The 12,914-nt window shown below is 42.2% G+C and overlaps 1 protein-coding gene across 2 annotated transcripts in view; it reads right to left on the bottom strand.

The window, feature by feature from the left end:
• The window catches only part of C15H11orf49 (chromosome 15 C11orf49 homolog), a 231,209-nt gene extending 219,239 nt beyond the window's left edge, over positions 1-11,970 (bottom strand). For both annotated transcript variants that reach the window (XM_030829681.1, XM_030829680.1), the window contains exon 1: positions 11,778-11,970. In XM_030829681.1, the coding sequence (XP_030685541.1) occupies positions 11,778-11,823 (46 nt within the window). In that variant the 5' untranslated portion in view covers positions 11,824-11,970. The remainder of the gene's footprint in view (positions 1-11,777) is intronic.
• Between the last annotated feature and the right edge of the window lie 944 nt (positions 11,971-12,914).

The raw sequence follows: 12,914 nt of genomic DNA, 5'->3' as shown, positions 1-12,914 counted from the left end.
ATGAGAATTGATTGCGTGAACCCAGGAGGGAGAGGTTGCAGTGAGCTGAGATTGTGCCATTGCACTCCAGCCTGGGTGATGGAGCAAAACTCTGTCTCAAAAAAAAATAAAAAAAATAAAAAAATAAAGGTTATTCTCTCTTACCATCCTAGGAAAGATAAGAAAAAAATTATAATGTGAGACAAATTCAACCACTTCTTTTCCGTCTAAGTTTGTTTCTCATTTAGAAATATGATATCAAAAATAAATATTTATTGGAAGAACAAAGGTCAAAACGGTCCCTATGTTCAGGCATGGTAACAAAGATTAGCAAGACTCCAGAGGCTATTTGTAAATACAACCTTGAAAAGGAAGAAGGCAAGGCTGTTCTGCCTGAAGACTTAACCTGTCTTTGGCCTGTACATGCACTGTTTTTCATCATGCCAACCCTTGAAGACAAGGCAAAGACTGCATATGTGAGACTTTAAAAGACAATCATGTTTCTAAACAGCAGGTCTGGTGGTTCACAGACTATCAAGAAAGACAATCAATTTTAGGTTTCATTAAATAGTTTACTCTTAAGATACTAGACATATATTAATTAATTCAGCCTCTCAACCCTCTGTGAGGTAGCTTTTATCAACTCCATTTGTTGGGGAAATTTGATCAAGGAGAATAATAACAGTGTTTTCTATTTACAAAATACCTTCCCTATAAGGAACTCCACAAGTTTATCTTCTCAATCATCTTTCATTCCTGTGAGGTAGGTGGCAATATTACCTTTTCCACTTTTATAGGTGAAATGCTGTGGCTCGAGGAGCTTAATGACTTACTCACATAGTAGCCTGTATTTTATCCACTAACTAGAATGTACTCTTGAGATTAACACTAGACCATGGGCTCAAGGCTTAACTGCACATAACTGACGTGTGGAGCTTCTAGTTTTCTCTATGGCCATCTTTCAATGCATCGCATTCCAAAAAGGACTGGAGTCATGCTTGCTGTTTAAGCTTACGTGTTCACTGTTTATGAAGTTTATTGTTATCATTTCTGTAAATTGGACCACTTAAGTTTCGTCTAGGTGCCCAAGAGCTAAATTATTTTTTGTTTACTGTCTGTGCACTAGCATTGTAAATGATGTCATGAGGAGTATATAAAACTCTTAGACAAAGCAGCAGGGCCAATAAAAGCAGCTCACTTGGGGAAGAGTACATTTCTTCTTTCCTTTTTTTTTTTTTACGTAGCCATCACACAAAAAGATGACTCATTAAGTCCAAAAGCGGTGACTATGCCATGTAAGTGCTTCTTACGCAGCCTTCCACAAAGAGACCTGAGTGGCAGCATAAGGCATCCTCTTCTGTGCATTTTCCTCCAGGCAGAATGTGCATTTCTGTGGCTACATACACAATTATAATCTCCTCTGAAAGGCAATTCCTTCCATATGACAGGCTGAACAGTGGCCTGAGTGCTAGCCTCATGTTGCCCAGGCAGTTAACATGCTGAAAAAACAGACACATTTAATCTCTCCTTTCTGAAAAACTAAGATGGGACAGAAGAGGCAAAGCTGGAAAGAACTCCACACAGAGAGAAAGGAGGCCAGCCCAAGCGCCCAAACTCACTTTCTCATGGGCTGAACTTCTTTGTGTGTTGCCTACTTACGTGTCAATTTGCAGGACTTTGGGGCATGAGAACCATGGAGCCGACCGGTTCTGGCAGCCTCTCCATTTGACAAGCAAAGCCGAAGACGTGTGGCCTTTCGTATATCTTACATTCAAAAGTGTTATTGTTTCAAGCATGCCTATTTTAAAATATAGAATTTTCCCATTTAGAACAGGTCTTTGTAAGTTGGCCACAGGAGGAGTTCTGCCACATTAATTTAAAGGGAAAAAAAAAAAAGTGGCAATGGGCCCTAATGCAGCTCTATCCCCGCCAGATGCCTGTTTACTTTGGGCCAATGGGACTGTCCCAGGTGAGAGAAGTGTGAATTTAAAAAACACCTGATATGAAGTCCTGGGGCACAAGCAGATTTCTGTCTGAGATTACAGAAACTGAAGCTTGTGTTTTATCACAATTACCTGTAATCTCCGGGCTAGATAATAGTATTAACGAGACCTTGAGTTACACAATAGGACAGCTGGAAAAAAGGCTCTTACTTTCTCCAAACAATAGTGCTTTAAAAGCTAATTGAATGAAGAAAAAGAACAGGCTCTGAAAGTGGCGTCTCAAACAATATTTACTTTTACTAGGTTCCTGCTAATCAAACAAAACTTAGTCAAAAGCTTTCCATGAAAAAAATACATTTGATGATTTCAGCAGTAATTGCTTTGTTTAAAGAAAGGTGCTTAAGAAAAAACATCGCTAGTGGGATCAGTAATTTGTAAGTTCAGATGTGTTTGGGAAAATCCCTCCTCTCTTTGATAAATCATTAAAATTCTGCTCAGATAAATGTGTTTTGACTTGAAATTCCAATCATAGAATGAGCTATTTCCTAAGGCCCCTAGGGAAGTAGTGTAAGGGTGATCCCACCACAGAAAGAGGACCCAGGGATTAGTTTACAAGGGTAATTCCAGTCTTAATCAAAGCATATCACTCTGTCCAACTAAAGGACAGGATCTCATTGAGATGCTCCAAAATTGTAGAAAATCTCCTTCCTTTTTAAAATACTGGTTTTACAAAATGGATTAAATTTTAGTGTTATGTAACCCAAACACAGAAACTATGGTACCAACCAAGAAATTAACCTTAGGTATGATCAGAGTTAAAACCGAAAAGATCCAGAGCATATTTAATCAGTCATCCTTTTTCATTCATGGAAGGGGGGAAAAACATAGTTTCTCTCACATGTTAGGAATTCAGTAACTATTTGTTGAACTGGATTCCTTTCTCCCATTTATTTTAAAATTTATTCTGTTACTTAAAGTAGACCATTCATTCAACAATTGAGCACTTCATTTGGGCCAAGCATTGTGCTAGATTTTAGAAAAGGCCTGCCCTCATGGCTCACATTCTAATAAGAAACAGACAATAACCAAGTATACAAGTAGGTACACAAAATAACTCTGCTAAGTGCTATGAAGGACATAAATAGGATGATGAACCAGAAATAGGATAATGGATCATGTCTCTTCTGCTCTACTATTATTATTATTATTTTTTTTATTATTTTGAGACGGAGTCTCGCTCTGTCCCCCAGGCTGGAGTGCAGTGGTGCGATCTCGGCTCACTGCAAGCTCCACCTCCCGGGTTCACACCATTCTCCTGCCTCAGCCTAGAGAGTAGCTGGGACCACAGGCACCTGCCACCACGCCCGACTAATTTTTTTGTATTTTTAGTAGAGACAAGGTTTCACCGTGTTAGCCAGAATGGTCTCGATCTCCTGACCTCGTGATCCACCCACCTTGGCCTCCCAAAGTGCTGAGATTACAAGGCGTGAGCCACCGCGCCCGGCCTGCTCTACTATTATTTTTAAAACTTCAATTTATCTACTCGGCCTCCTAGAATTATTCATTTAGCACATATTGCATTTGTGCAAATAAAAGTGATCCCCAACTTCTGAATAGCATTTGGAATAAAGATTTTAACATTACTTGAATATATAAATGATAAACAAAGTCAAAAATTTTAAAGCTATCTTAAAACCCCAGAATAACACTGACATCACTCTGCAACTTACTTTGGAGAAATGGGGGTAGGCAAGGGTTGGGAACAACATGCCTTAGAACTTACTGGCTCTTTTTTCTCCCCAACAAAAATATATTTATTTATTACATGTATTAAATAGGTTACAGAATCTTTGGAAAAGGAAAAAAATCTAGATTGACCTTCCAGGAACAACTCCCAAAAGGCCCATTCCAGAACTAGGCTACCAAGGGAACTGCTGTCTTTTCGATGACTGAGAAGCTGCTGACCAAACTGGGAAAAGGCCAAGATAGGTGCTGGCTCTAGAACCATATAGCTCACATACTCTCTACTTATTATACTGCCTTTTTATGTTATGGTCATTTATGAATATGTCCCATCTCCCATCTCCTGTGTAAGTTTCCTTTGGGGAGGGATGCTTTATATTGATATATTCATGCCTGGCTTTATATAGAGAAGGTATTCAGGGAGGAAGAAAAGGAAGGAGAAGGGTAGGGGGAGGAAAAAGGAAAGAAAGAGGTGACTTTGTGGACATGTTCATAATTATTTTATTTATTTATTATTATTATTTTGAGACAGAGTCTTGCTCTGTCGCCCAGGCTGGAGTGCACTGGCATGATCTGGGCGCACTGCAACCTCTGCTTCCCAGGTTCAAGCGATTCTCATGCCTCAGCCTCCCAAGTAGCTGGGACTCCAGGTGCGCACCAGCATGCCCGGCTATTTTTCATATTTTTAGTAGAGACAGGGTTTCACCATGTTGGCCAAGCTGGTCTCGAACTCCTGACCTCAAGTGATCTCCCCCGCCTTGGCCTTCCAAAATGCTGGGATTACAGGCATGAGCCACCGCACCTGGCCCATAATCATTTCAAAGTGACCAGTTTTATGTATTATAAACCTAGTTTCCAAAGATTTAGGAAGTCAGTGTAACACCTATTTTATTTCATTTCCTTTCTGCAGCAACCAAACACTTTCAGGCCCTAAGAGAATTTCTGCTAACTTACTGTAAACAGCAATATTTCCTAGCATAGAATTGGGTTTGGAAGGCTCATTAGTTATATTCAAATAAAAATAAGTTTATCAGGATTCATTCAAAATCAAAAAATAGAATGTGTCTGGCAGTCAAAGTAACTATCACATGCTGTGGTATCAGCAAATACAAAAAAAATTAAGATTAGCAACACTTATCTTCCACATAGAAGGGGTCCTATGTCAGAACCTTTGCCAAGGCCTAAAGAAATTGTATTAACCTCATGGCTGGAAGAGACTATATCAGTAACTGTTAGATGTTGTCTTAGCTCAGATACTGTGAAAAGCAGACACCAAAACAGGATCAGACATGCGAGAGATGTACTGGGGGAAACGCCCATGACAGAAAGTGGGAAGGAAGCCGGAGGAGTCTGGGAGAGCTAAGAGATCAAATGCAGGTGTGACCCTAATTTATTATCCCTCCTTTAGGAGGGACCCTAATTATTATCCCTCCTTTAGGAGGGAGAAGGGAGTGAGGGACTTAGCAGTGTGCGGTGAGAGTCTTTAAGCCAAAGTCACCCACCAGAGGAGTAAAACATCTCACAGAAGTGGGTCTGTCCTGCCCAGTCAGTGACTAGGAGCAGTCTGTGGAAAGTGTGACCTCAGTGTGAACAAGGTGTTAGATTCAGAGCTGGGGTCAGGAGTCAATTACCCTCCCCTCCCCAGTGTAGGAGATCTGAGAGGCACACATTCGTGGTTGCCACCTGATGTTTATGTATTTGCACAAAAATATGGTAATAACACTAGCAGCTAATATTTACTGAGCACCTACACAGGTGCTGTAACAGGATAAATGCTTACATGTATGAGGCAAGTACAATTTTTTTTTTTTTTTCTGAGATGGAGTCTCACTCTGTCACCCAGGCTAGAGTGCAGTGGTGAGATTTCAGCTCACTGCAGCCTCCTCTTCCTGGGTTCAAGCAATTCTCGTGTCTCAACCTCTTGAGTAGCTGGGACTACAGGAACACACCCCCACGCCCTGCTAATTTTTGCATTTTTAGTAGAGACAGGGTTTCACCATTTTGGCCAGGCTGGTCTCGAACTCCTGACCTCAGGTGATCCACACGCCTCGGCCTCCCAAAGTGCTGGGATTATAGGCATAAGCCACCATGCCTGGCCTTTTTTTAATTTTTTGAGAAAGGGCCTCACTTTGTCACCCAGGCTGGAGTGCAGTGGCGTGAAAACAGCTCACTGCAGCCTTGACCTCCTGGGCTCAAGCCATCCTCCCACCTCTGCCTCCGAGTAACTGGGACTACAGGTGCATGCTGTCATACCCAGCTAATTTTTTTTTATTTTTAGTAGAGACGAAGTCTCACTATGTCCCGTTGGTTTCAAACTCCTGGGCTCAAGCAGTCCTCCCTCCTTGGCCTCCCACAGTGCTGGGAATATAGGCGTAAGCCACCATGACTGTGCTATTATTAACCACATTTTGGAGATGTGGAAACTAAGGCACAGAGAGGTTAAGTGATTTCTTCTAGGTCATACAGCTACCCAAAGTACAAAGATGACTGTCAATAAAATTCTCCCAAATGGTAGAAGTTATCTTCCTCACTGCCTGCCTCTGAGAGATGGGTCCAGTGGCAAGAAGAAATTGGAATTTTGCCATTCCCTGATCCATCCTCATTCCTCGGATGCCTCCTCATGGCAGAAATGTTAAATGAAGACACTGGAATCACTTGACCTTACTCCAGGATCCACGTATAGGTCTACACAATAGTTGGAGCCCCACTTTAGGAGTTGCTCAAAGTATTTATAGCATAGAGTTTAACCAGGTGGACTTCAATTAGACTGCTGGGTTAGAATTCTGGATCCACCACTTACTAACTTGTTATTTGGTATCTTTGTGTGTGGTTTCCTCATCTGCTGAATGGAGATAACAACTGAAACTATCTTCATATACATCAATATATGGAAAGCATTTAAAATGGTACCTGGTACAGAGTAAGTTCTTAATAAGTCTTGGTCGCTTTTGTTAGCTACTCATGTTTGGGGTACTCTAAGGTCAGATTATTCATATTCCATTTCACATATACATATGAATTAAGTGTAGGAGAGTATACAATGATAGAAGGTATACAGTGATAGAAGGTAGACAATGATAGAAGGTAGACAATGATAGAAGGTTGACAATGATGAGTAAAATACAATTCTTGTTCCCAAGAAATTTATTTGCAAGAGCCTCATCCTTAATAAGGAAGCAAGAATTACTGCCCTTTGAACCAATAGGGGTTTTTGGTTTGTTTTTATTTTTTTAGTGAAGAGGAAAAAACACAAGCTGTGGAATATGACAAACCTGGGTTTGAACCTCTGTTTACTATGCATCGTTGCCTACGTGACCTTGTGCAAATCAATTAGCCTTTCTAAGCCTCAGCTTCCTTATTTATAAAATGAGAAGATGATATTAATAACTACTAATTGGGACCAGTAAGAGTACCCACTTCATATGGTAGTTGTGAAAATTAAATGAGACAAACCACAGTGCCAGGCATATAGGAAGAGTTCAAAAACTATAGCTTAAAAAAAAACTACCCAATTTATTGTGATTCTTCTAAATGTCTAGTCCCCAAAGGAGAAAGGCCATCTTTGATTTCTAGAGTTATCTATTATACTAAGCCACTATCAACCGTAGTGAGAATAAGCAGGTTCCATGGAAAAGAAGAGACAACTTGGAGCGTGAGTGAAAGCATGCACCTCACCAAATTAGGTGCAGTAAAAAATAAACCTCACGTCCTCATGCTTATACTCAGGTCAGCACGTAGGTGGTATGTTTGACAAACCTGGGACCAGAACAGGCTGCCCTTTGGCTCAAGAGAGCTCGCCACACCCAACCAGATACACAGACACACCTCCAGCCTCTGGCAGAAGCTTCCACTAAGTAGGTTTCGTAAGGCTGGAAACATTTTGCGGGTCCTACAGAGAGGGTCTATACTTATTTCATCTCCTTACCAGACTCTCCTTTCTCTCTTCAGGCCTAGGCACTAACACAATTTTTATCACTACATTCTGATGACTGCAGACATGAACATCATTAAGCTATTCTTTAGTGATGATCTTAAGATCTTAAGCCATGCAAGGCCATGATTACAGGTTCCTAATCTACAAAGTCAGTGGGGAAAGGATCAGTTTACCCAATGTGATAAAAGATTGATTTCTTCACTAATAGTCATAAAGGTAAATACAATCCCTAGCTAGCAGGGGTATCTCTAGATATTCTTTGGATAGGTATCCCTGTAATTTACACCATAATCCCGAAGAGAGGTCTCCAGATACACAAACCAAGGGGAACTCAACTTTAGCTTTTGGGTTTCACTGAATGCCTAGGGCCTTCCAGTCTGCAGTTTTGTTTTCTCTATAAGTATAGTCTTCTTTAGGCTTACACATGCAAGTAACTTTATAATGTATAAAAACAAAAACAAATGGAAAAACCACAGGTATTTAAAAATTTAAATCAGGAAATATTGTATTAATCTATTCTCTAGGGAGTGGTTTTAAACGGTCATTAGATTGAGGGTGAATAGGTTGGCCAGGCGTGGTGGCTCACACCTGTAATCCCAGCATTTTGGGAGGCTGAGGCAGGTGGATCACCTGAGGTCAGGAGTTCAAGGCCAGCCTGGCAAACCTGGTGAAACTCTGTCTCTACTAAAAATACAAAAATTAGCTGGGCATGGTGGCAGGCGCCTGTAATCCCAGCTACTTGGGAGGCTGAGGCATAAGAATCACTTGAAACCTGGAGGCGGAGGTTGGAGTGAGCCAAGATCGCACCATTGCACTCCAGCCTGGACGACAGAGTGAGACTCTGTCTCAAAAAAAAAGAAAAAAGAAAAAAAAAAGATTAAGAGTGAATAGGTCAAAGCAGCATGCCTCTAAGAGAGACAAATTGTAATAGGCAGGGATAGTTCTCAACTAAAGACAAACGCATTTCAGCAGAATGACATAGTTTGATGAACCAGGAGAAGCCAGTGAGGGGTGTGACCATGCTGAGGGCAGTATGAATGTCTAGTTAGTGGTTAGGACAAGGAATTAAGACACTTAAATATGCAACAAAGCATGAAGAAACATTTGTATAGGATTCAATTATTAGGTGGTTGGTTGGGCTTCACAAACATTGAAGATTTTTCAACCAACCTGAGACTCTGATTCTGTTTGTAAATTCATTCTCAACACTGCCACTGAATTGGCCTTCCTGAAAAAGCCATTTATGAAGAGACCACCAACTTCTATTCACCAAAGCACCAATATACCAAATATGCCAAGGCTTTGAGACATAAAATTCAAACAGCAAACACCCAAGGAACTGAACAATGAACTATAGCCTTTTCAAATATTTTATATATTCATGGAGTGCTGGGTAATAAAATACAAAAAATCTTTGGAAAAAGTCTAGGCATTGCTTGACATTGATATTGTTATTCATTAGATACAAAATTGTCTGTGATATTCCCCTTTTAGCTGATTAATAGATGTGGTCACTGTCTTAAGCTCTCTCTCTATATATGTTCATGTATATATGTGTGTATATATAGCTTTCAAAGACCAATCAGCCCTTAAACTTGGTAAAAAGGCACTCAACTTCATTTAAAAATGCATATTAAATCTACTCTGAGACTATCTGTCACTTAGATTGAAAAAATCCAAGTTTGATGTATTTTGTTGTCAGGACAGTGGAGAAACAGGCATTCTCTTTCATTGCTGGTGGCAAAATGGTACAACGCCTATGAAGGGCAATCTGACAATATCTATCAATACTTCAGTGCATATGCCCTTAATCCACCAATTCCACTTTGTGGAACTTATTCTTGCAGATACACTTGCAAAGGAACAAAACTGCAGGTTATTCATTGCAGCATTCTTAGTAACAGCAAAAGGCTAAAAACAACTTGTTTACCAATGCAGGACTGGTTAAATAAATCATTTAAATACTATATAGCTAAAAATGAATTTCATGAAGAACAAAGAAGCTCCCTACTGACTGAGAAATTACTTCGAGGCCAGGCGCGGTGGCTCACGCTTATACCCAGCACTTCGGGAAGCCAAGGTGGGTGGATCGCTTGAGCTCAGGAAGTTCAAAAGCAGCCTGGGCAACATGGAGAAACCCCATCTCTACCAAAAATACAAAAACTTGGCCAGGTGTGGTGGCTCGTGCCTGCAGTTCCAGCTACTTGAGAGGCTGGGGCAGGAGAATAGCTTGAACCCAGGAAGTGGGAGGTTGCAGTGAGCCGAGATGGTGCCACTGCACTCCAGCCTGGGTGACAGAGTGAGACTCTGTCTCAAGAAAGAAAGAAAAGAAAAAAGAAAAGAAAAGAAAGGGAAATCACTTCAAGATGTATTAAATGAAAAAGTATGCACTGTATACTCCTTTATGTATATAATAAACTCTGGACAGATACACAGGAAAACAATAATAGTGGTTACTTGTGAGAGGCTGAGGATGGATGGAAACTGGGCAGATGGAGGCAAAGGGGTAGGAGGCTTTTCACTATAAACATCTATCTATCTATCTATCTATCTATCTATCTATCTATCTATGCATTTTAGAGGCAGGGTCTCACTCTATCATCCAGGCTGGTCTTGAACTCCTGACCTCAAGCAATCCTCCTACCTCAGCCTCCCAAAGTATTGGGATTACAGGCATGAGCCACCACGCCAGGCCTAAAAAATATTTTGAATCAAGTTTCCATATTACCAACCTTAAAAAATATTTTAAAATTAGTTAAAAAATTTTTAAAATAAGTTAAACAAAATGTAAACCAGAATTGTTTTTCATTTAAAAAGATGTTGGCCAGGCACGGTGGCTCACGCCTGTAATCCCAGCAGTTTGGGAGGCGGAGGTGGGTGGATCACCTAAGGTCAGGAGTTCGAGACCAGCCTGACCAACATGGAAAAACCTGTCTCTACTAAAAATATAAAATTAGCCGGGCATGGTGGCGCATGCCTGTAATCTCAACTACTCGGGAGGCTGAGGCAGGAGAATCGCTTGAACCCGGGAGGTGGAGGTTGCAGTGTACTCCAGCCTGGGCAACAGGAGAGAAACTCTGTCTCAAAAAACAAAACAAAACAAAACAAAACAGAACTTCTTTAAAAAAATAAAAGTCTATGAATTATTTAAAATGTGCATTGTGGCCGGGCGCGGTGGCTCACGCCTGTAATCCCAGCACTTTGGGAGGCTGAGGCGGGCGGATCACGAGGTCAGGAGATCGAGACCATCCTGGTTAACACGGTGAAACCCCGTCTCTATTAAATATACAAAAAATTAGCCGGGCGAAGTGGCGGGCGCCTGTAGTCCCAGCTACCCGGGAGGCGGAGCTTGCAGTGAGCCGAGATCGCGCCACTGCACTCCAGCCTGGGCGACGGAGCGAGACTCCGTCTCTAAAATAAAATAAAATGTGTATTGTGTGCATATGTGTGTGTGTGTGTACACATCTTTGCTTGTGTGTGCCTTTTTTCATTCATTAAATGCCTTATACACTAAAGATGCTCAACAAAGTACTACATATACAGTCTTAGCTCAAGAGCTAAGTCAATATCTCAAGTTCTGTTGGAGTGGGCAAATCCGGTTCTGATCCTAGCACTGCCATTTTCTAGCTGTGTGGCCTAACTTACGCAAGTTATCTCTTCAGCCCGTTTCTCCACCTGCAAAACTGGAAGAAAACACGGTAATTCCTCCTAGGGCTGTTGAGAAATTCAAATGAAGAATGATGCAGGAAAAATGCTTAGCACAGTGCCTAACGAAAAAGAAAAGCTCGAAATGTTCGCTGCCGCTATAACGGTAAGACAGTTATTCAGGGAATGACTGATCTGGCACTTGTTCCAAGGTTATTCTTACTTCACTACCAGCATATCAATAATACCCCAACAAGGGCCCCAAATCCTCAACTCCAACCTGACCCATTTGAACACAATCCATATCGCCTGAGTTCCAGCCCCTACACTTCAAACATTCTTTACTTCCCAGGTGCTTTTTTCCTTCCTGCTCGGCCTTACAGGTAGGCCCTGGAACCCCCGCCTCTCCGCCCCTCCCCATACCAGCCGGACCCGATCCCACTCAGACCCCGCCCCCGCCCCCGCCTCCTCCCACACCCTGGCCTAATTCGTCTGCACGTCTTTCCCTCCCCAAAGTTAAAGGGGGTTCCTACCCAGATACTCGTAGTCCGGTAGGGCTAGGCGCTCCGGACTCAGCATCCTTTGACCGGGGTGGCTTCAAAGCTCCAGCTCTCCGGCTTCCGGAACCCAGGTTGCAGTCTCTCTCCGTTGCCATGGCACCCACGCGGCGGAAGGGGGACGGGAGCTGGAGGAGGTGTCACACAAACAGTCTCCGTGTCGCAAAGTGGAGCTGGCCATTCAAGTTCCGGGGGCAGTCGCTTCACGATGGTCTAGGTTTCTTTGGACTCCCATTCTTGAAGACTTAGTTTTAGAGGAATCTGAGATGAAGAATTCTTTTGAATCCGTTATGTTTCCCAGTGTCGAAGAATTACTGTCAGCCGCCCATATACGCAGTTTCTGAATTTCGTAACTATCCCCGCTTTTATACACTGTTTATCCTAACTCAGTAATAGCCCCTGCCCTTTGGCCCCCATAAAGACTTAGTATCCCATTAACTATTTTTATCTCTTTGGTATTTACTATCTTAAATTGCTACAAAGTGCTTACGTATGCATATACCCTGGCTGCTCCTAGAGCTCAGGGATGTGTCTTTTCTGCCTATGACGGCTGGACACACAAAAGATACTCATTAAGTCCTCTGAGATATCTGCCATTTCTTCTCAATTCTCACTCAGTCGTCCAGGCTGGAGTGCAGTAGCGTGATCTCGGTTCATTGCAACCAGCGCCTCCCGGGTTCAAGCGATTCTCCTGCCTCAGCCTCCCAAGTAGCTGGGATTACAGGCGCCCGCCACTCCGCCCGGCTAATTTTTTGTGTTTTTAGTAGATATGGGGTTTCACCATGTTGGCCAGGCTGGTCTGCGAACTCTTGACCTCAGGTGATCCGCCCGCCTCAGGCCTCCCAAAGTGCTGGGATTACAGGCATGAGCCACCGCGCCCGGCCTCAATTCCTTTTTATCTTTGGTTCTTCTTTCTATTCCTAGCCCTTACTATTTGGTACCTTTCCCAGGTGTCTTTCCTTTTTCCTACCAAGACATTGCTCTTCTTGAGGGGGAGGGGCTGCAGAAACGAGGACACCAATTAGATTTTTTTCCCCATATGCCCAATTGCTCACTTCTCCTTTAAGAGAATATTCACTGGTTTTCAAGTTCCTAAATATTTCTTTTTGCCCC

The sequence above is a fragment of the Nomascus leucogenys genome, chromosome 15, assembly GCF_006542625.1.
Source record: "Nomascus leucogenys isolate Asia chromosome 15, Asia_NLE_v1, whole genome shotgun sequence".
In the NCBI taxonomy this organism is placed as follows: Eukaryota; Metazoa; Chordata; class Mammalia; order Primates; family Hylobatidae; genus Nomascus; species Nomascus leucogenys.
Note: the sequence above shows the minus strand (reverse complement) of the source record. Positions and strands in the feature narration are given on the sequence as shown.